We start from the raw sequence: 23,326 nt of genomic DNA, 5'->3' as shown, positions 1-23,326 counted from the left end.
CCCCTCTCTCTCTGCTGTACAAGAAAAACGGACTGAAGAAGAGGCTGAGCTCCACATTTCAGCAGGCAGAGCTCAGATCTCACCCGGATAAACTCGGCGAGGAGAGGAGCAGTTGCAGAAGCGCTGCGTAAAGACGCACGAAAAGAGTTATCCAAGATTAACCAAGAGGGGACTCTGAGCTACGAGGCACGTTTTACCACACATTTTTCTCTCATTCTTCGCAACGTCGGATATTTTTCAACATTTTTCAGAGCGAGAAAGGACAGGTTTCCACTCGTGTTCTCGCTGCGTGTTTGGTTTTCTGTCTCTTCATGGATTTAGCGCTCTGAGCGGCCGGCCGCAGTGGACTTTGCCCAGCCAGGCGGCTCCTTTCCCCCCGGCCATCAGGAGAGCCCGCCGGCAGCTGTCGTTCATGTTCCAGGGGGCTGTTTTTGATGGATTTATAACCTCGACTTGGTTTTCAGACGGATACACGGCAGCCGAGAGCCGCTCACAGACTGCTTTGGTGAAGGATACAGCTCGGACACAAGGGCTCCAAATGAGGATTTCAATACTCAGTCGTATCGACCGGGACAAGGAGTGATTTTCTCCCCCTGGTGCCACTCATCTCTGCGAGGACAGAGCCCGGAGCAAAGGTGGGTGAAAACAGACGGAGACAGCTGGAGATTCTTGGAGAGTTTCATTCATTTTCAGCGGGCGCTGCGGAGTGTGGGTTAGATTACGACCAAACAAACCTCATATCCAGTTACTTAAACCCTCAAATCTTAGCATTGGCTGGAGGAAAGTCTACATTCTCATTTGCTTTAAGCGACTTTCTAGTAAAAACACAGTACATTTACTGAATCGGTGCACAAAAAGGTTTATTTCTCCACTCATTTGCATCGTAAACTCGCCAATTAAATCGCGTTTTCTGATTTTAAACGCGGATTTCAGGTGAGAAACTGCTGCTTTAACACAAGGCGAAGTTTAACTTATTGTGTTTTGCAACTCACAGAGCCAAACAAGTCACTTATTAGACATTGAACCTTCCACATGGACTATTTGTCAGGAGAAAAAGCCTGTTTGTGTCACGGAGTTTGAACTCTGTCAAACCACAAATCACAAGAATCTAAATAATTAAATTTTGTCATTATCTCACGCACATTAAGTTGACAAATCGACACTTTAAATGAAGAAACGATTGAGGGTTAAACTCCGATTTCAGGTGCATTTAAAGTTAAAATTATATTTTAAACTCCTCTGCAGATTTATTTGAATTATTTTATTGATCTCAGGATGTGTAACTTCTGGATGAATCGATCTGACTGACTGCAGGACACGTGCAAACATTGTGACCCTGTCAGTTTAAGTGTATAACATAAATAGTGACAGTCGAACTCGTGTTTTGGCAGCTTTCAGGTTCATTATAACCTATAAGGGCTGTTGGAGACTAATAGAGCATACGGCTGGTTTATTAAGTGCGATTTATGTGTCAGAAATAAGCAGTGCATTAGAAATAAAAAAGCCTCCACAGTGACGTGCTCGACTGAAAAATAGAATACAGTAGAACTATTTTGGCTGCAGCTGAACGCAGCAGCGTGCCAGCGGAATTAGCAGCAGCAGGAGAAAACGTTTTTTTTTCCAGCCCTTAATTGAGAAAGAATACGTTTCATTCAGCAAGCTGGTTCTTTAAACGGTGTGTGTGTGTGTGTGTGTGTGTGTGTGTGTGTGTGTGTGTGGGCGCGGCATGCATGCGTGGAGCGCACGCACCAGGGTCTGGCGCCTGTGCGCAGTTGGCCCGACTCTCAGCAGAAAAATCACTGTATTATTCCTTTAGTGTCTTACAGGCTGTCAGCGTTTATAGTTTGTGTGTAGAGTGAGTTTATGGAGACTGTTGCGCTTAATTTAGATTTTAAAATATCTGAACATTTTTGAATTATAGTCAGAAATTATAGAGAGAAAACTTAATTAGTGTGAAGTTCCTTGAATGCCATTGGCACATTGAGTAGTTAAGCATATTTTCTTTAGGTTAAAATCGTTAAAACATGCTCATGTTGGAGCTGAAACAAAAGTTGACTGACCGAAAAGTTCATTTGCAGAAGTCATTTTTTAATGTAAAAATGTCAACCTTTGCTTTGGATTTGCTGCTTTTCTTGATCATCTGTGATAATAAACTGAATATTTTGGGGTTTTTGTTCTGTTGGTCACTGGTGGCCATTTTTTCTTACTATTTTCATCATTGATTAATCTGCTGATTATTTTCACTTTCTGTCTATAAAATGTCCAAAAAAAGAAAAAAAAAATGTGAAAAGCACTGTTACAATATCTCAGAGCCCAAAGTGACGTCTTCAGCTTGTGATCGGACAAAACAGCTTATTTTGTCCAATCACAAGTCCAGAACCCAAAGACTCTCTGTTTACTGTCATAAATGACAAAGAAAAGCAGAAAATCCTCATTCATAAGAAGCTGGAACCAGAAAATGTTTAAGATTTTTGCTTGGAAAAATGACTGAAACAATCGGTTATGAAAATGGTTTGTCATGTGTTAGTTGCAGCCCAGATTTCTAGTTTCCAATCTGAGGTACTGAAAAATCCAAATCTGCTCCCGGTTAGGACCACGATGGTATAAAACAGTCAGATTTAAGTTGTCAAAGTGAGGCGATGGTGCTCGGCTGCCTGTCTCATCAGCTGCAGCTCTGCGCCACTCCTTCAGATTCTGCAGCTTCCTGGCAAGTTTCAAGTGTTTTTCTAGCGAGGGCCCATTATCCCGGGGCAGACCGACCGAGCGCCATCCATTGACAAACAACAGGCGGTAACAGCCCTGCTCCTTATTCATGACGCAGGATAGCCTGGACAATGTAAGGCAGACGAGTGGGACAGTTAGCAGGACATCTGGTTAAGAATACAGACGCTCACAGTCAAAACAGCCTCTTTAACTGTTCCTCTGCACAATCATTTGTGGGGTTTTTTTGCCACCTGAGTTGAAAAGTTTGCTGCACTCTGGCCAGATCTCCTCAGAGAGTCAAGTTTCTGACCAGCAGATAACCGTCTCCTCTGTGTGTTTCGTTTGCCTCTGCAGGATCCAGATTTAGAGACTTTGTGGGTTTCCGATGCCAGCGACCGGAGTGTGAGGCCAACTCCAGGCTTCCAGTGTACATTTCTTGCCTGTTTAAGCACAAGGAACGCACGTCGCGTCAAGAAGATGGCGAGGGTCTGCACGTTCTGCGTTCTCCTGTTCTGTCTGACGGACAAACTCTCTGCCAGGGCCATCGATGAAGGACGAACCAAAGGTAAATCCTTAATTTTTCTGCAGATGATGACACTGCAACACCTGAAATATCAGCTGTGCATTTTTACTTTCAAGGATTTGTGTTCCTCAGTCCAACAGGGGTCCTTGAATGGGTCTCCAGCAAAGGGAAGAGCAGAACAGAATGGCAGTTTTACTCTCAAACCTAAAAAAAAAAACAGTCAGAGGGGATTCCTTAAGACGAAACCTTCTCAGACTGAGGGTGTGCGGTCTAATGTGCATCTTTGTGACCGTCCTTGACATGAAAAAGTTTGAAAACCCCTGGTGCAAAGTTTAGATAAGCATGGCTGGAAGGTTGCTGGTTTGAATGCACAGATAACTTGTGGAAATCTGATTGTGTCACAGTTTTTTATCCAGGGCCAAATAGTTCCAAAAAAGTGCCACAACACAGCAGTTTGAATGTACCTGTAAAGGTTTTCGATCGGTCCACCTTCCTCTCTTAGAAAGTGTCTGTTTTTGGCAGCCATGACCGCGGAGGAAGTCGAGGTGACAGGAAAAATGACAGAGAGTCTGAAGTGGAGTCTTGGATGGAGCAAGGAAGGAAAGAGGGGGGAAAAAAAGCTCTCAGTGTTTTTGCTGCTGTAAACGGCGCTACCTGATCCGTCCGAGGCCCTGAGGCTCGGAAGTGTAAATCTGCCTGGCTGCGTGCCAGCTGTAGAGGATGAAGGGAGGGGGCGACAGGGGCTTTTTCATTCATGCTTTCCAAACAGAAGCCAATGCAATAAGTCAGCCATTGTCAGCTCTAAGTTCTGTTAAAATGTTAAAGACGTAATCAGCATAATTGTTCGATCAATCAGCATCTTTCGGGAACAAACTTACTTCTAAATTTGCTGTAAATAAAATTTCTCTGATTAAAGGACTTAAGGGTGACATTTTTCTGAGGGATGTGTGCAGATTGATGAAAGACAAAGTGGATTGTTGCCCCGGAGGCATCGAAGCACAGAAGCTGTCTCTTTTTTCCGTCTCTGTGGCCCCACTTTGTTCTGCGGGGCCAAGCGAGGCCAGCCGGGGCTTGCTGTTCAGACGACAATGTGCGGGAGGGGGCCCAGAAAAACCTTTAAGGTTTATTTACAGGACAGAGAGGAGCAGAAAGTCAAAGGAGGATTGATAATAGAAAGATCTCATGGTTGGAAAGCGTACAGGTTGCAGATGTGGAGGCAACTTTTTTTTATCTTGGTGCTTAGGAGTTTAAAAAATAGTCAGTTCCACCACAAATCTGTCATAAACTCAAAGTCAGAACTTTTTTCTGATTATCAGAATTGGTGTTTTTTTAAAATCTGGTTGCTGAAGAGATTAATTAATTTAAAGATGCACTGCCTTGGCTCTGATGCAGGTCCTCTCTGTCTCCTGAGGTCTCATTCAGTGTCACAACACAACACTATCTGATTGTTCGAATGTTGAAAAGTTTTCATTTTTACTTCAAATGTGTATCAGTTAAAAATATCAGTTTCCTCAATTACTTCTAATCTGCACCGTGTCCACCCTGAAAAGAATCATATCAGTTAATCAGCACCTCCCAATTTTACAATTTTCCACTTATGTGAGCAAAAAAAAAAAAAAAATCAAGCCTCAATTTCCATAAACAAACTTCTTTGTAACAATTTTGTCGTTTCCCAGCGGAAAATTCAGTAAACAATTGTAATTCTCTACATCTGTTTTGCAGTTTGGAAATATTACTGTAATAGCAGCGCAAAAAATGGGCACATATTATAGCTCAGTTTTTAGGAATTCAGTCACTACGAGCCAAAACAAACACAGCAACACATAATCTGAATGTCATCATCCTCAGTGACTGAGAGGAGACAGAGACGATCAAACAGGGGAAAAAAAAGATGAACTCCCCCTTGATGTCAGTTAAAAAGAGTGAAAAGATGAGTCCAGCTGAGGAGAGGTGATGAGGGTCAGAGGGACCCACAATGCACTGCTCAGACTCCTCACGGGGTAAGATGTCAGTCAGACTCGTCTCTGGAGGGATTTGATGCCATGACAGTTTCAGACACAAAGGAAATAGTTCAGATTTAACATGAATTGCTAATTTGATAACAGCCCTGAGAGAAAATAGATCACTACACTCTCAAAATATAATTATACATCTAATGTTACTAACCGCCTGCTGCTAAATGCAGGGATCTAACCAATCCAGTGTTTATCTTTCTTCCCCCGGAAAAACTTATTTTAAGCCACATTATTACAGATTATATAAAAATCTGAGCGTAGGTTTTGTGTGTCCAGGCCTGCTGTACTTTCAGCTGCTCTTTATCCTGGAAATCGGCAACTTAAATCCTCTGAATATTGACTGAAAACCAAAATAGATGAGTAGCATTCATGAAAAAAAAAAAAAAAGCCAGAAAATGTTGTTAATTGTTTTATTTCATAATGACTGGGAGCAATTTGCGACATTACGGGGAACAGAGGGTGCCAGCAAATGCCATCTTTTGCTTTGATCTCTGCACAGAATAAGCGGCCAGGCGCTTTTTTTTTGTAGGAGTGCATCTGCTGGTCAAGCTGAGCGTTCAGACCAGAGTCAGACCACTGAGGCTTTTTGAGTTCAAGACAAACTTATTACAAAACATATGAAAAAATCCTTAGATTGAATGTTTATTTTATAAATCAGTGATGCTGAGCTTGAAGGTTCATTCTTGCCTTAAGAAATTGCAGCATGACAAAAAACTTGTAACTTGATTTCTTCCAGGGCTTTCAGTTGCATCTTGTGGCCTTCATCAGCAGACAGTGTTTGCTCAGTTGCAGCTGAAATATTGATGCTTAATTAGATTTATGAGTATAACAAGTAGGGCTGCACAATTAATCAAAATATTGTCAAAAAGTGCAAAATCCAAATGACAAAAGATGCAAGAAAACATGTTTGTTTGGTTCAGACACCAGCAAATGTCACAACATCATGATTTTGCAAATGATCACCTGTCAAAATAATCATAATGTGACTTTTTTATCACACTGGACAGCCTTAATAATTATTAAACTGATCAATAGCGTTACAAATGCATTAGATTATATTGTTAATCATGCATACATCTATTCATACACCAGAGTCAATGTTTCTCAGGAGGAATTATCGTTGTGAGAAAATAAATCAATTGACAAAAGTACTCATGACTATACTGTAATATGTTATAAATAATTTCATATACTTTCTATGAATTCTAAACAGGGGGTTGAAATAAAGAGTTATTATATTGAATTAAAGCTGCATACTGACTGACTGATTGGATGAAATTTCAGGAATTCTCCAGCGTCAGGAATCGAAACTGAATGATTTTGACATGTTCTGGTAATAAAACTGACCTGATACAAAGTGCTCTGATGTGTTCCCAGTTCGGGGCATGAAACTCTTCATTGTCCCAACTGGTTTCCACTCTGCTCCGCTCTGCTCTGTTGCCAGCCCAGCCGGCCGGCCGGCTGGCTGACTGACTGGCTGGCTCGCACCAGCCGGGCGGTTTGTTTGTGTTGTGTTGTGTTTTGTTTGCCCCCTCGCCTCTGGGTGACAATTCACACTCTGCCGCGAGTTCAACTCCGGGGCATCGTCCCTGTCTCTGCAAGTTCATTAGGATGGCTCTAAAAGTGTGTGTGTGTGTGTGTGTGTGTGTGTGTGTGTGTGTGTGTGTGTGTTTGTGTCCATCTCTGTGATTTACTGCTGACTGTTTTACTGAGTTCAAACTTGACCCATTGCATGAAAAATGTTTGGCTTGTTGGGATCTCACATTATTAATATTTTGAACCTAAATGATACAAAACAAATTAACTGGTGATTAAAACCAACCATGAAAAATTTTCTTTTAATTTGTTTTCCTTTTGGCTGCTTTGACCAATCACTCTTCCTGATTTCCCACTTACAACCTTGTAACATGGACTCTGAGTGATTAAAAAAAAAAAAAAGGCAGCACTTCACTCCGACAAGGGAACAGATTGCCTTTTCACTAAGCGCTCGCAGGAAGCAATCAGACAGAAAATTGCCCTGGAAAATTGCTTGTTCTGAGTGACTGAGCAGTAAGCGAGGTTCCCCCGGCCAGGGTGCACATATGCTCCAACAAGTGAGTGGGCGAGCACATAAATGGGCGAGTGACCCACTGAATGGATGGCACTGTAGCTGATGGTGACACGATAGTTGCCGGGTTATCAGGGCACTCTATCGGCAGTTCCTGCTAGCATTAAATGACAACGGTTGTTTAGGAACATGGTGTGCTTCTATTGCCGGACCTTTCAGAGGTAAACTGAAACCGGCAGGGTGTGTTTTGACAATTTTAGTCTTGTTCCCTTGGACCAAGGAGATTTGTAGCAGTTTATTACGACTCTAAACTGTGAAATAACCATGATACAACACCTAAAATCTGGTTGTTTCAAACGAAGTGTTGTAAATTTAGGAGTAAATAAGAATCGGTCAGAGGAAAAAGGTCCTAAAATAGGTTCAAAGGTTAAAGGAGTCAATTCTTCATGCTCAGTTGACCATGAAATTCACAAGGAGGTGAAATCATGACTGATTTTCAGTCTTTCCTGCCTCCTTTCTTTATATCCAGATCTTCGGCTCTCCAGGCCTCTGATCGTACCGGGTTACCCAGAAAACACCACTGCGGTGGTGGGTGGTCAGGCGAAACTGGTGTGTAAAGTCCACCGACCGGCGTCCACCAAGGTGCAGTGGCTGAAGACGGAGGCCAGCGCACAGGGACGGAGCCAGGAAGGACAGCCTCGCCTCAGGGCTCTGACGGTGAGGACAGATGACAGACACAAACCGGCTGATTGTTCATGTTCTATTTTTAATTCTGTCCCTGATGTTTAAATGATCTTTCCTCCATTCCAGGCCCTGCAGAGCAACGCTTCCAAGGTGAATACACTGCATCTGTCCAACATCAGTATGGAGGATGCTGGAGAGTACATCTGCATGGCCGAGAGCAACCACGCAGGACAGACGGTGCAGGCCATGCAGTCGGCGTGGCTGGAGGTCCTGCCCGGTGAGGAATCCTTATCGTCACGCCAACATTTCGGCATATCTCACAAGTTCTTGTGCTAGTTAACTTGTCAGACAGCTTCTTCCAAAGTTGTGTTACTTTTAGCCCAGTTACCACTACAATTTAGCAACCATGTGACCACTCATTTATAAGGCAGTATCATACTATTTTATAAACTCAACTTTTCCTTTCTACAGGTACCATCATTTCCCGGACTGTGGACCTGACTGCTGCTGAAATCCCCCCAGGTACAATAACTTAGTTAGCTAGCCAGCATTTTGCTAACATTAGCTGACTAAAGATGAATATATGCCGCTTTAACAGGTCCCCCACCAACATCTTTTAACCATTTGCAAAATGTCATTTTGTTTTCAACATAGATGAGCTGTGCATATATATATTGAAGTACAGAGAAAGTTGAGTGAGGTTACAGGCTTGCTCAACTATTATTGGAGCACAGAGTGAAGTGCTTGAAATAGAAAAACAGAATTTATAAAGTGCTTTCATGAACAAAATCAAAAGTGTGGTACCCAGAAGGCAGTATGACAAAAACCCAAGTATTAAAGCTAAACAAAAGCAAGACAGAAGTAAGGTAGCATTAAAACAAAATCCTGTGTCAACATTTCCGCTATGTAGCTTGGGGCCAGACCCAGACAGGCTTTAAAAGTGATCAGTAAAATCTTAAAATCAATTCTAAAACAAACAGGGAGCCAATGGAGAGCAGTCAGAATTGGAGTGTCATGATACTGTCTGTTCAAACCGGTAAGAAGAAGTAACTGGTAACTAGTTTGACAGAGGCAAGAGAAATAAGTCTGTTAAACTCAGAAGTGACAGTACAGACAGTTGAAGATGGTATGGCGGCCATCTGTGTGGGCTCAAACGCCGCCGTCCTCCTCCTCCTCCCAAGACTGGAATGAACTTTTCTCCTCCCTTTGCTCACTTAGATCTCCAGTGAACCTTCACCACCCCTCAGATTTACTCTCCGTCCACTGTCACGCTGCAACATGTTCATTAGCTTCAGTCGCTCTTCCTCCACGTTTCCTTTCTTCTTCTTTTTTTTCGGAGTGAGCAAGGAAGGGAGGGAGATTGCAATGTTGGGGAGGAGGAGGAGGAGGAGGGGGGGGGGTGGAGGAGGGTTGGGTCGGTTAGGCCTCCTGGTCTCCATGGTAATGTCATTGTGTGTGTGTTTGTGGGGGTGTAGGACATAATGGGGTTGAAGAGCTGAAGGTCATAGTTGAGGGGATGGCTACTTGCTTTAGAAGGGAGATGAAGAAGTAATCTGTTGACTGGCTGGTGCGGCGATGTGTGACAAAGATCAAAATAAATAGAAAGAAATAAAGGAAAGAAAAAGAGCGTGAAATAAAAAGTTCAGAAAAACAAGAAACAAACAAAACAAAAAACGCCACGTGAACACCTCCTGTGCTGCTTTTTCTGCAGATGTTCTTGAGGACCTGAGTGAAGACACCACAGAGCATCTTCTGTTGGAGCCGGGCAACGTCCTGAAACTGCGCTGCGACATGAGCACGCGGCCCGGCATGGCGGTGAACTGGTACAAGGAAGGCGCGCGGGTTCTGCCCACGCCCCGCATCCAGATCCGTGGTGCCATCATGGAGATCACGGACGTGACGTACGAAGATTCAGGCATCTATGTTTGTGTTCTCCGGGGATCCAAAGCACCTGTGAGGAACTTCACCATCACCGTGGCAGGTAAGGACACTAAAACCACATCAATGTTAGCTTCATTCAGTGCTAATATCTTTAGCTAAATGATTGCTAGCAAAAAGTTAGCCCATTAATGTCTTGGCAAAAAAACTGAGGACCTCCAATATGTTACATTACTTTTGAGCCAAAATGATGATTGATAAACTGTTTTTTGGTAGACATAAAGTTAATTTCAATCTGAAAAACTGGTTTAACTTTTTGCAAAAATGTCAGAAATTTACTTGTTCCAGCTTCCAAAATGTAACTATTTAAGATTTATGTTAAATCATGTTAATGTTAGCTTTATTCAGTGCTAATATTTTTTAGTTAAACAGATGCTAGCATGAATTTAGCCCATTCACAACATTCCTTAAAATAAGGTGAGGACCTCCAATATGGCGGCACATTTGAGTCAATAAGATGATGCGTTAATTGACAGAAAGTTGACTTTAAGGATGAAGACAAGCTGGCAACAAAATTAGGGAAAACAGAAACAAGGGATCTAATCCTGGACAGGTGAAACAGTTTTCAAAAAAGGCGGGAAAAAGAGGCAGACACATGAGTGAAGACTCCTGCCCAAAATAAAACAGGAAATAACCGAGCAGAAACCAAAAATACCAAAAACTTGGCTTGCCCCAACCTCTAAAATGTCAAAATTTGCTCCTCTTTTTTGTCTCATAAAATAATAAACAGATTATTTTTAGGATTCTTCCTCTTATATTGCCTTTATTTGTCATGTTTCCAGATTCGTTGGGGTCCGGGGATGACGATGAGGACAACGGCTTGGAGGACTCGTTGGCTGAGATCGAAAATGACCAGGTTTACTTCTCCAGAGGTGTGTTGTTTTTTTCTGCATAGTAGCTGCAATCACTGTAGACTTGGTGCAACTCGTAGACATCATCAGAGTAATCTGGCATAATGGCTCATTGGCTGTTTTTTTTTGTTTGTTTTTTTTGTGCATACAGGTCCCTACTGGACGCACACCCAGCGTATGGAGAAGAAGCTTTATGCCGTTCCTGCAGGGAACACGGTGAAGTTTCGCTGTCCGGCCATGGGCAGCCCCATGCCGAGCATTCGCTGGCTCAAAAATGGACGCGAATTTAGAGGAGAGCACCGGATCGGCGGCATTAAGGTGAGGATAGAAGCTGTTTGTGCTGATTTTTCTTTTTGCTCTCAGATTGTTTGTGCTTCTTCTTGTTATCCTGATAATAAAGTGAGTGTCTCTGATGATATTTTGTGTTTCTTTGGCCAGCTGAGACACCAGCACTGGAGTCTGGTGATGGAGAGCGTCGTGCCTTCAGACAGAGGGAACTACACCTGCGTGGTGGAGAACAAATATGGCTCCATCACTCACAGCTACGTCCTCGATGTCCTCGGTAAGACACGTCTTGCTGCAATTTCTGTTTTGAACTGCAAATTAAAAAGTTACGCCATGGATATGGATTGATTATTTGATTGAATATCAGTAAAACAGATGGAAGAGATTATTTTTCAGAGTGAATTTAGATGCTTTGTGATCTTGCTGACTGTATTCTTGGCAGAAATAGCAACAGTTATTAGTTGGCATCGTGCCTTCAAATAAAAAAAAGCCTTCCTTCTGAGGGAGGGGATGACCGGGGGGGTGAGCAGAAGGTGACAGGGGCGCCTGGCGTCAGCCGGTGCGGGCAGGATGTGGACGTTCAGGCGTCCACACCAGTTTTCTACCTGACCTGTGACAGGAGATCGAGGAGGGCCGCGGTTTGTTTGTTCATTTGTTCGCTGTCCATCCACCACGGGGTCAGTTTCCGTCCCCGTCGACGGGGGGAGAGGACTAACGAGACAACTAACGAGATCAGAGAGGGAGAGTAACCACAGATCAAAGAGAGCCCGGCGACCAGCTGACAAAGAACCACGCTAATGGAACTGATTTCCATCCCAAAATGACATTTCCTGCTCTTTTGCCAGCATACAAACACATTATAGGTGACAGCGACAACTGCTGGGCATTTTTAGATGTTTGTTTACAAAGCAGGCATGTTTGCCAGCTGTTAAACAGCCAAATATCTGGATATTTTTGTCCTGCCCATATGGACGCCTGGTGAGAGGAGTATTTCTGAGAGTCTGTCTCTTTGTCCCTGAATCACCTTTGTATGAATTGAACACACAGGGTCACGCTGAGGAAAAACTTACTGCAGGAAAAAATTTGTGATTTTGCATTTCAAACTCTTCCTTACATTTGAGCTGTTGACCTTAGAAGAAGAAAATCGTCTGAGCTCTGTCTTGTTTATCTGGAGTTTGATGCCATCTTTCATCTTTGCCCACTTTGCTCACGTCTCATTTTCTTCCTGATTCAGAGCGTTCCCCACACAGACCCATCCTGCAGGCCGGTCTACCAGCCAACACTACAGCAGTGGTGGGCAGGGACGTCCAGTTCCACTGTAAGGTCTACAGCGACGCTCAGCCTCACATCCAGTGGCTCAAACACATAGAGAGGAACGGCAGCCGCTACGGCTCTGATGGGACGCCCTACGTTCAGATCCTCAAGGTTTGTGACTTTAATACATCTACAGACTAATTTCTCCTGCCTACAATAACTTTTGTACCATAATAATTGTTGCATACTAACTGTTTATGTCACTTTTCTTGCATCTGTGCAGACCGGCAGTCTGAACATGTCAGAGGTTGAGGTGCTCTACCTGTCCAAAGTTACCATGGAGGATGCAGGAGAGTACACCTGTCTGGCTGGAAACTCAATTGGATTTGCCCACCAGTCCGCCTGGCTCACCGTCATCTCAGGTAAAGAATGAACTGAATTCAATGCTGTAAAGAACAAATATTCATTTGTTGCTCTAAATTAGCAGCAAGACATTTAGCAAGGCTTTTTTGTAAAAATGTTCCCTCTGTTGCTGTAGAAGAGGAAGCAGCAGATTCTATGGACAACATGGAGACCAAGTACACCGACATCATCATCTACGCCTGCGGCTTCCTGGCTCTGATCATGGCCATCGTCATCGTGGTGTTGTGTCGAATGCAGGTCCACCCCAGGAGGGAGCCATTCGATGCCCTCCCTGTGCAGAAGCTCTCCAAGTTTCCACTTCGCAGACAGGTACAGGGCACCGTGCATCATGGGAGATTAACTCTGTCTTCTCTAACAGCTGTTTTGGCAAATGTCCGACCATCACTTAAGGCTTGAAAGACTTTCCTGAAGGCTGACAACTAAATCCTCTGTCTCTGCATCTCTTCCCGCAGTACTCGGTGGAGTCCAACTCGTCAGGGAAGTCCAGTGCGTCTCTGATGAGGGTGGCTCGCCTCTCGTCCAGCTGCTCCCCCATGCTGGCTGGAGTCATGGAGTTTGAACTGCCCTACGACCCGGACTGGGAGTTCCCCAGGGAGAAGTAAGTTATCTGCAAATTCAGGGATCATTTTCAAAAATTAAGACGAGGTTTTGGAAAGGAAATCTACTGCACTCTTAATCTGAAACGATTATGAAAGTTTACTTAAAAGCTCTGAGTGTTTCTTCACTAAGTTTACTTTGGCTTCTGGGATCCAGACTCATTTAGACGCTGTAGGTCTCGCGTCATGTGGGGACCTAAAAAGAAACAAGCCCGCAACCCATTTTTGGCTCTAACCAACCTATGTTTTAAGAAACCAGAGCCCCAAATTATGGATCTGTACAGTTTTCATTTCTTATTTTCACTAACTTTCTCTTTCTCTCTCTAGTTTAACGTTGGGCAAACCTCTAGGAGAAGGCTGCTTCGGTCAGGTGGTCAGAGCTGAGGCTTATGGCATCAACAAGGACTGTCCAGATCAGGCCACCACTGTGGCGGTCAAGATGCTCAAAGGTAGGACAGAAAATATACAGGCACAAAAATCCCTCCAGAGATCAGCTAAAAGCGTGAAGGCATGTTTTTTTCTAAACAAGGTATATTTCTCCCTCAGATGACGCCACAGACAAAGATCTGGCAGACCTCATCTCGGAGATGGAGCTGATGAAGGTGATGGACAAACACAAGAACATCATCAACCTGCTCGGCGTCTGCACGCAGGACGGTGAGTTTTCTGATCTGACTAAAACCGTTGATCTTCAGGTTAAACTCTTGGCTCTTGAGCCGATGATTAAAACAATGATTAAAGGACAGCCTCCTTCCTGTTAAACCTAATTATGACGCCCACACCCATATTTTGTAGAGAAAACAATGCCTCTGCTTTACCTCCCTCTTGAAACCCCCTTTTATTGTAAATCACAACCTAATTTAGTGAGTGTTTGTTTCAACTTTGGTGGTCCCAGGCCTCCAGGCTAAAAACAACAATAGAAACAACCCTGTCCTTCATCTTGTTTGTGTCCCTGTGTCCCTTCCCCCCGCCTCAGGCCCTCTGTATGTGCTGGTGGAGTACGCCTCCAAAGGCAGTCTGAGGGAGTACCTGCGGGCCCGGCGACCCCCAGGCATGGACTACACCTTTGATGTGACCAAGGTACCTGAAGAGCAGCTCACCTTCAAAGACCTGCTGTCCTGCGCCTACCAGGTCGCCAGAGGGATGGAGTACCTCGCCTCGAAAAGGGTAGGTTCACTTTTAATCTGGGAGTCAAGCTGAAAAGCTCTAAATCTTTTCAGGATACAAGAGGAAGCTTGTCAGGAAACTAAGAGCAGGTTCAGTGATCTTCATGGACCAATGCAAGGATCATACAACTTTCCAGGTGGTCCTGTTTGTGTTCAGTTGATCATGCAGTGGAAATGTTTGATTATCGGTCATCATGAGGCACAGTCAGGTTCTGTCCATTGTGATGTTGATCTGGAGCGCATATCAGTAGACTTCAGAGGAGTTTAATAATACAGGCACGTCTCACTCTGTTGAGCAAGTCGACATTTTGGTCGCAAACTCGCCCGCTAGTTCTCCAGTCAACAAAAGAGAAAATGTCTGACTCACGGAAAGTGAACTGGCAAGTATTTTTCTCATTGGTAATGCATTTGCCCTGGATTTTTCACATTGGTGGAATGACAAAACAGATATTTGAAGATATTACATTGAGTTTGGAGATGATTTTTATCAGTGATTCTTTGACAAAACTTTTACTCTTCCGGCCTCAGGCCAACACAGATGTTACCGAATCATCTGACCTTATTACAGTAAAATGGATCCTTGTTCCTGGGCAGGAAATACAGCCACAAAATGAAAGCTGGATAGTAAAATACTCAACTTTTGTAGATTTCGTGAGCTCTATAAGCTCAGGCTGTAACATCAGCTGTTGGTGTGATTGAGATCTTGTGTAATGTTTTGGATTCAGGCTCTTTCAGATGGATGGGTTTGGTCCAGGCGGGTCTGGCAGCACTGGCCTTGCCCTTCGTCTTTCCTGCCACCATCCTCTGTGCCTCTGTCCGTCCCTTTCTTTCCTTTCTTCCCATTCCCACCCCCCATGTTTCGACTCCTTTCATTTACCCAGCATGCACTCTGTCTGTGTGCTTCTTCTTATCAACATGTCTCTTTGTCTGCCAGCCGGTGTCTCAGACAGGCATTCCTGAGCAGAAAGCCGCCGCAGCTTCAGTCCTGTTTACTCTTCTCCATCCATCTGTCCGTCCCTCCGTCGCAGGGCTTTGTCCTTTTTAGCGCTGCCATAAATCTGTTAGCAAACAGGCAGCAGAGCCGTCGTCTGGGTGTAGGCATCAGGTTTCTGGCTCTACGGCCTCCTAAGAATGCAGGAGCCTGAAACTAACCCTCCATTATGAGGAGACCCGCAAACCAAGGCTGGTTCATTTCGCACGTCCCCACAAATCCCACGTCTATTTCGAATGAAAACCAAAATAAACTTAATGACATCCATTCAATGTGGGCAAACAGTGCCTTTCTTTTTTCCTCCCAAAGGGTTGTTTTTACTTCAAACTCCTGGGGTTCTATATAAAGACATTTTAATTTTGTTGCGTTCACTAAAATGAGGCACTGTGTGTTGACTTTAGACTCCTGAGTCTTTTCATTTTTGGAGAAAATGTGGAGTGAATCATTTCTACCTCCCTGTGTTTTTTACATGATCGCTCCAAACCGCAGCCTGAAGCAGATGAAAACGTGTCGTGTCACACATCTAAATTTAAAAGAGCATTCAATTATTTTGTTTAGTTCAAATTTCTTGTTTGGCCAAGACTGTAAAGTTATCATTTTGCCAAAAAAAAAAAAAAACATAAAAAAAAAAACAAAGAAAGAAAGAAAAAGAGGCAACATAAAAATGATGCATTCAGCTCATTTTCTAAATTAAAATTAAATCTCTGAGCCCATTAAATCAGGAGCATTTAAACTTTATGCTAATCTTCTAATCTGGAGACCCAGCAGTTGGCCTTAAGCTCACTTTAGGGTTTTGTGTCAGTCTTTAATTCCCTCTCTTCTCTCTCTGCAGTGCATCCACAGAGATCTGGCAGCCAGAAACGTTCTGGTGACCGAGGACAACGTGATGAAGATCGCAGACTTCGGCCTGGCCAGAGGAGTCCACCAGATCGACTACTACAAGAAAACCACCAACGTGAGTTACAGTTTCTAGCAACGTACTTTCAGGAATAATTACTTTGCTGTCAGACAGTCTTTTCACACAAGAAACTGATGCTATATAAGCTGTGTGTCGCACTTTCTCTCACTCAACCAAACTCCATAGGCGAAACCAGCAATTTTACCTCACAGAAAATGAAAGCTGCTGCCTCAATCTGTTAGTTTGTTTGTGTTATTGTGTGACCTTAGTGTTTTAAAAGGTTAGTTTGGATTTACCAAAGTCTCACAGTAACACAAACTAACTACAGATCAAGGCAACGGTAGACAAGTGACTCCTGCGTTCTGCATGGTACAATTACTGATTTCGCCTATGGAGTTTGGTTGGTGTGGAGAGCCATTTAGATTCAGATTTACCAAAGACTCACAAATAACACAAAAAAACAGATCAAATGTTAATGAAGTAGAAGATCAGATGTTGAAAACATAATGAGGTCTGTCTCTGTCTCATCCGTCTGAAGTGAAATGAACATTTCCCCTCAGGGATCAATAAAGTATCATGTTAATGTCATTAAATCAAACAATCAGTTGTCACGTCAAGATGTTCGGATTGTTAAATGGTTAAACTGGAAACTACCTCACCAGCCCTGCTTGTAAACACGTCTGTTCCTCAGCCAGGTTTCCTCCTGCCTGGCTCCTTTCACAGCTTTAACACTCCTCAGGACAGATGTCTGATGTTTGCCTCTGATTGGCAGCAGCCTTAATGGGACTTAATTAGAAAGGAGGGGGGACCAGGGGGGAGGAGGATATGTGAGGGAGATCTGAGCAAGAAACAGAGAGTTAGAATTTGGTTTAAAAAAAAAAAAATAGCGCTGAGATGAAAAGTGAGCTGCTGCGGTCGATGAAGGTTGAGCTCTAACGTGTTTGTGTCTGCTCTGCAGGGACGGCTGCCAGTGAAGTGGATGGCACCGGAGGCTTTGTTTGACAGAGTCTACACACACCAGAGTGACGTGTAAGTCCAATTCATCACATGCAAAATCGCTGCAGGAAAAATTTAAGTGTCGTACAGGAAACGCTGGAAATTCTTGAAAACTTTTTTTCAATGTGAAGTTTGAAACTGCTTGAAATTGCTGTTGCATTTCTTTCATAATATCAAACTGAATAGTTCACTTTTTAATAAAGATATCAGGATATCAAGTCCACAGGTGACACATTTGGAAACATGAAAGTTTGTGTTTTCCTTTAATTTCTCGCCCTTCTGTAGAATGCTATTGCAAAACATAATTAGCACAAAAACATCTGATTCACTGTGATGAAGAAGTGAAATAAAGATTTAATTTATCACTGCTGTAAGGTGCTGGAAAAGCTTGAAAATGCACCATGGAAAGTCTTGCAAAGTTCTTGAATTTGACTTTGGAAAAGATGTAGAAACTTTGCATTAAGTGCTTTACAAATGCATAAAAGTTACAAATGTCTGAGTTTATTTTTTCCTGTCTTGTTTTGTCTTGTCACTTTAAAACCAAAAAGATTGTATCGTAACCTGAAACTTGTCTGTTTGGCAAACATCCTTGTACTTCTTCTACTATTTTTAGCACAAAAATTATATGTCCTGATGGTAAATATTGTTTTTCCTCTCCTTGCATCTGTGCTCAGGTGGTCGTTTGGGGTACTGATGTGGGAGATCTTCACGCTGGGCGGTTCTCCGTACCCCGGTATCCCTGTCGAGGAGCTTTTTAAGCTGCTGAAGGAAGGACACCGCATGGACAAACCCTCCAACTGCACACATGAACTGTAAGCAGCAACTGCTCTTCTATAAATGTCCTGTATTTTCCGATGAAACCACGCTCGTAGATATTGCATCAGTCGAAGAGTCGTCCTCATGTTGTTTTTAGGGTATTTTTGGGCTACAGTAGCAGTAAACTCAAACCAGTCATGACTCAAGATTGTCCAGATGTCAGAAATCATTTTTGTGTTTGTTTCTCTGCTCGTAGCTACATGATGATGCGTGAGTGCTGGCATGCTGTTCCCACCCAGAGGCCGACCTTCAAACAGCTGGTGGAGGAGCTGGACAGGGTGCTGCTGTCCATCTCTGACGAGGTGGGTTTCAAACACACACACACACACACATTCGTGCACCAACTCCCTACTATAAAACCACACACTCAATGTCCACACACACATTCTGTCTCTCTTTCTAAATCTGCTGTCCAGATGTCTTCAGCGTGGGGAGCAGAATCCAGGGTTTATGAACTCCAAACAACAAAAACAACAAAATCAAACTGTGTTTGGCTGCAGTGTCACAATTTTGAGAAATGTTCAGAACCGCCTTTTTTTTTATCAAATATTTACCAATGCACCATCGTGTACTGATAGGCGGTAAAAGTACACACATTGTTTACTCAAGTCAAAGATAATGAAAAAAGGAAGATGACTGGTTGCTCTGGATACTCAACTGTAGATGAACAATGTGTCTCCTGGAAAACCAGTAAAATAAAACAAGAATCAATAATCAAAGAAAGGCAGTAAAAGAACCTCAAAAAAAGCTTTGATTAAAGCCATGATTTAGCCATTATAATCATCACTACTTTTTACTTTTTAGACTTTCTGGATTGCCTTTCTTAGAGGTACAGATACTTGTGTAAAAAAAAAAAGACTGATTCAACTTCTTAAATCAAGTAAAAGTGAAAAAGTACAGCCTCTGAAATGTACTCAGAGTGTAAAAGAGTGCAAAGATGATTTGAACTGATGGATACACCAAGGAATATGTTTTATTGTCCTGTCCGTTATGAAATCTGATGGTCTCGATGTTGGGAAGGCTGTGCACAATAATGCAAAATAAAATGCAATGAAACTGAAATAATGAGTCAGTTTTGACAACGTGAGGAGTAGAAAGTAGAAAGTTGTGTTAAAATGTAGGGAACATAAGTAAAAAGTATTAGTACTTTGTTACTTCCCACCTCTGCTGATAGATCAGCAGTTCATGTGATTGAATTGTTGTTTTTTTCACTTAAACACAGAAATTTCTAGACTTTAAAATCGACCAGCTCAGAACTGTTGGTCTCCATAACTGATGCTGTGGTCTAAAACTGCGATGGCAGCACTTTTTTCCATCTGCATCCATTTTACAGTGGACACCATTAAATGAACAGCATGTTCAATAACCTTTGAGCTCGTGCCAAATTCAATTTCCCCCGCTGTTTACCGCCAATTTCACAAACATTTCACTGTGGGTTAGTTTTTTTTTTTTCTCTGTTTCTGCGGAGAAACCAACATTTCTCTAACTTATGAACTTCCTCCCTCTGTCTCCTCCGCAGTACTTGGACCTGTCGACACCCTTCGAGCAGTACTCCCCGTCGTGCGAGGACACGTCCAGCTCCTGCTCCTCCGACAACGACTCTGTTTTCACCCACGATGCCTTGTCCACCGACCCCTGCCTCCTGGGCTACCAGGACGTGCGCTCCCGGATAGACATGAAGACGGCGCTCCGATAGACACGCAGTTTAATGCACCCACACACATAAACAGACATGAACGCAACGCTGCAGAGGGGAAACAAAAGTGATGGCGGCCATATTGGAGGTTCACAGCTGCATTTCTAAAGTCAAGCTAAGGTTTTCCATCCGGACCTCCACTATGGCACCGGACAGAGCCCTTAGATGTAGTCGGGCATTTATACACGCACATTAACACACACATACACACACAGACACACATGTACGTGGAGCACTGAGGCCGGTGGGCTTCATCACATGGTGAAAGTTTGAAGAAAAACATTTCGTTGCGGGCAGAAGAACGAGCGGAAGAAAAGAGGACAAACAAAACCTTACGTACTTCGGACTATCAGCTCTGGCACTGTGCCCAAGAACAGTTGTAATGTCAGAAAACTGCGGCACTAAACTCAACAGAAGAAACCCTGGTACTGAAAAAAAAAAAAAAAAAAAAACGCCTCAAGATGCTTCTTCTTCGATCAACTCTCCGTCAAGAGAGGCGACGGACTATGATCTCCTCACACAAACTCAACCCAAAACCAGGGATTGAAACCTTGGTGATAAAGACATTTTAACAAAAAAAAAAGATTTATTTTGCTATGATAAAAAAAGAAGAAACTGATTGTTAAATATAAATCTCTTTATATAAGATTATTTTACTTTTGTGTTGCTTATTTAAAAAAAAAAAGAAAACGGTCTTAAATCTCAGGATCTCTTGTGCTAAGAAGTTGCTGTAGTGGCAGCAAAGTGCCTGAATTTACGATTTCCTGTGAATATATTAGAATATTAAAATATTGTATGTACATATCAACAGCAGAAAGACGATTGCCGTTTATAAATTATTCTGAATGCCGCAAAAAAGAAAATGAAGGTTATTGGAGGCGAAAGGAGAGAGGAATTTAATCAAGTGTTTTCAAGTGCCAAACAAGTGTCACGGCTGTCGCACTCGTCTTCATGTTCAGGTTTCATTCCAAAATACCACCAGTGTTCAAATCTGACCTCCCACATGAAATTGGCTCAGTGGAAATTGGTTTACATCAGCGACTTTTGGAAGCATTTTGGAAAAAAGCAGCCTGTGTTTTGAGCTGTAACCAAGTGAGAAACCCAAAGTTCTCATTTCTCGTCAAACCTCAAATGGACGCGGTTAAAAAAATTAAGGATTTGACCTTTAAAGATGGCTTAACATTGGTACATTTTAGAATGAAACCCTCCATTTGTTGTAATCTGCTTCAACCTCCAGCCCAGCTAAAACAATTTGTGGTTAAAAACCAGAGGGAGTCCAGGTCTTGTTGCTGTTGTTGGACGAAAACCACATCTCTTTAAGTCATAAAATGAGTTTTCAGAGACCCAAAGGTCATGAGACAGACTCATTTACATGTACAAACATTCAAGACGACGTTACGTGGTCTTCCTCGAACAACAGCTTGACCGCTTTGTCAGAGACAGGGTGTCCATGGTGGGACTCGTCCTGAAAAGGAGGACTGACGATTCAGCACTGGGGACTCTGTTGGGGAGCTGGGCCAAGCCCCACTGTCACTGCTGACAAGGAGAGGAGTGCATGGTGGGGGGGGGGGGGTTACTGAATGTGAAAGCCAGTGTGATTGATTTCAAATAGAGGAGTAGGGGGAGGGACCCTCCTTTGTCTGGCTGTAACCCTTCACCCAGCCCAATCTGTTGGCGAGGGGTCCTCAGGTCCGCAGCCTGGCCGGACAATGAAGGCTTTGCAGACTTAATGGGTGTGACTACGGACCAGAGGGAGTTTTTTTTTTGGAGGGGGGGGGGGGGTGTGGTGGTTGTGGGGATAGCTTGGGCTTGTGTGCAAATGAAGAGGCTCTTATTATGGTAATGTCTCCTCTTCTCTTCCCAAACGCCCCTATCTTTATCCCCACGGCCACCATCTTTTAAATTACAAATCTTAATTCAGATTCGCCGCTGCCGCCGGGACCAGCTGCAGAAAATTCCCCCGTGGGGTGAAAAAGATGCCAACTGAGTCCCCGGTCCACCTCCTCAATCTGACCACAAGGCAAAACAATTGAGACACAAACAGAATAACCAGTGACAGTCTCCACAAAAGAGATCAAACCGTGTGATCAGCTCATGTCTTTCCCCACCCTGCCCTCCACTGATCGCAGTGATTCCATTAAACCAAACAGACTTTTTTTTGTCCTTCAGAAGTTTAAAGAAAAATGGAGGGTTTCATTCCAAAAGTGCATCTTCCTGTGTGTAAAAACCAGTCGACCTTTGTGTCACCGAAGGATTTCTGTACCTTCTCTCCTCATTTGTTTGCGTTTTATGCTGTTAATCATCTTGTGACCGTTGGCGTCACCGATGGATCTCTCATTTTTTGGAATGAAGCTCTTTTTTTTTTTTTCACATTTGCATACACAAAGTGTCCGGACACGTTTGCATCTTTACATTCCAGTTATCTGCCCCAGATACAAACTGTAAACAATCACAACGTTCTTAAACATTTCCTCAAGAGAATTATTTTAGAAATATCTAATTTATTTGTTTATTGTTTTGTTTTTATATGAAATAAAGTATAATTTAAAATAAAGCTGCTCTGTTTCCTCGTCTGTCTTTGCAGAGTGTCAGGTTTGACGGAAGCCGAAATGATCCTGATTCTTAGCAGGTTGTCGTTGTAATCGTCAGTTATTATTGGCTCCCTCCCACTGTGGGCTCAGGAGGTAACCTGCTGACAGCAACGGTCTGCTATAAAGAAACAACCAACCTGAGAATGCTGTAATTGACCAATCAGAATCAGCCTGAAAAGTTGAAAAGTTCCTATTGTTATCCATAATGACAAAATTAAGCAGATATTTTCATAGAAAAACTGCCATGATTGACCATCAGTTATCTGCAAAAAGACAAAAATAATGTATTTTCTCCTCCACCTCAGGTCTTTTGGGGCAAGTTTTTTGTCCTGATGTTTGTTGTTTATGATGTAACAGACGGAGCTGCTGTGATGCACGACAAAAGTATCAATCAGTCAATCAATATTAGCTGATCTCAACAGGAGATCGATCAGGTTGTAGTTTTCGTTTGATTGAGGTGGAGAAGGTGAGTGGAGATGATGTCTTGTGAGTATTTCTGACTTCCTGTGGGCCAGTTTCTGGTTGTTGTTTGGTGATTCACTGCAGGACAATCCTCAAATATATGTGTATAAATCACCTTCCCTGAATCGGTTTGTGCCCATTTCCAATTTAAAGGATGATGGTGCTTCGATGAAGTCTGAACAAGGGACAAACACAACTTATGAACAAACCTACTCTATTTAGAGGAAGATTTTACTGTTTGTCTTTGTTTGCTCTTCCACATTAGTTTTGCTAAACGATGGCTTGTTTCTCAGCTTGTCTGACTTCTTTTTAATTCCCAGAATCCTCAGAAATTAACTTAATGAGTTAAACTAACCTAAATAATGACCAAAACACCAGAATTTCACACAAA

At 42.9% G+C, this 23,326-nt stretch overlaps 1 protein-coding gene across 1 annotated transcript; it reads left to right on the top strand.

Annotated features, from left to right (window-relative positions):
* Positions 1–19,950, top strand: fgfr4 (fibroblast growth factor receptor 4). Its single transcript, XM_084730068.1, has 21 exons — positions 1–635; positions 3,058–3,268; positions 7,818–8,005; positions 8,099–8,249; positions 8,444–8,494; positions 9,684–9,953; positions 10,693–10,782; positions 10,913–11,079; positions 11,200–11,323; positions 12,281–12,471; positions 12,584–12,722; positions 12,839–13,032; positions 13,176–13,321; positions 13,647–13,768; positions 13,866–13,976; positions 14,296–14,486; positions 16,309–16,431; positions 17,333–17,403; positions 18,045–18,182; positions 18,383–18,488; positions 19,706–19,950. Exons 2-21 carry the CDS (start codon positions 3,181–3,183, stop codon positions 19,880–19,882), a joined length of 2,838 nt encoding a protein of 945 aa, XP_084586194.1. The 5' UTR covers positions 1–635; positions 3,058–3,180; the 3' UTR covers positions 19,883–19,950.
* Positions 19,951–23,326: the final 3,376 nt, after the last annotated feature.

Source organism: Lutjanus erythropterus, chromosome 11, assembly GCF_056507025.1.
Source record: "Lutjanus erythropterus isolate fLutEry1 chromosome 11, fLutEry1.hap2, whole genome shotgun sequence".
In the NCBI taxonomy this organism is placed as follows: Eukaryota; Metazoa; Chordata; class Actinopteri; order Lutjaniformes; family Lutjanidae; genus Lutjanus; species Lutjanus erythropterus.
This window is presented reverse-complemented; position numbering and strand designations above follow the sequence as displayed.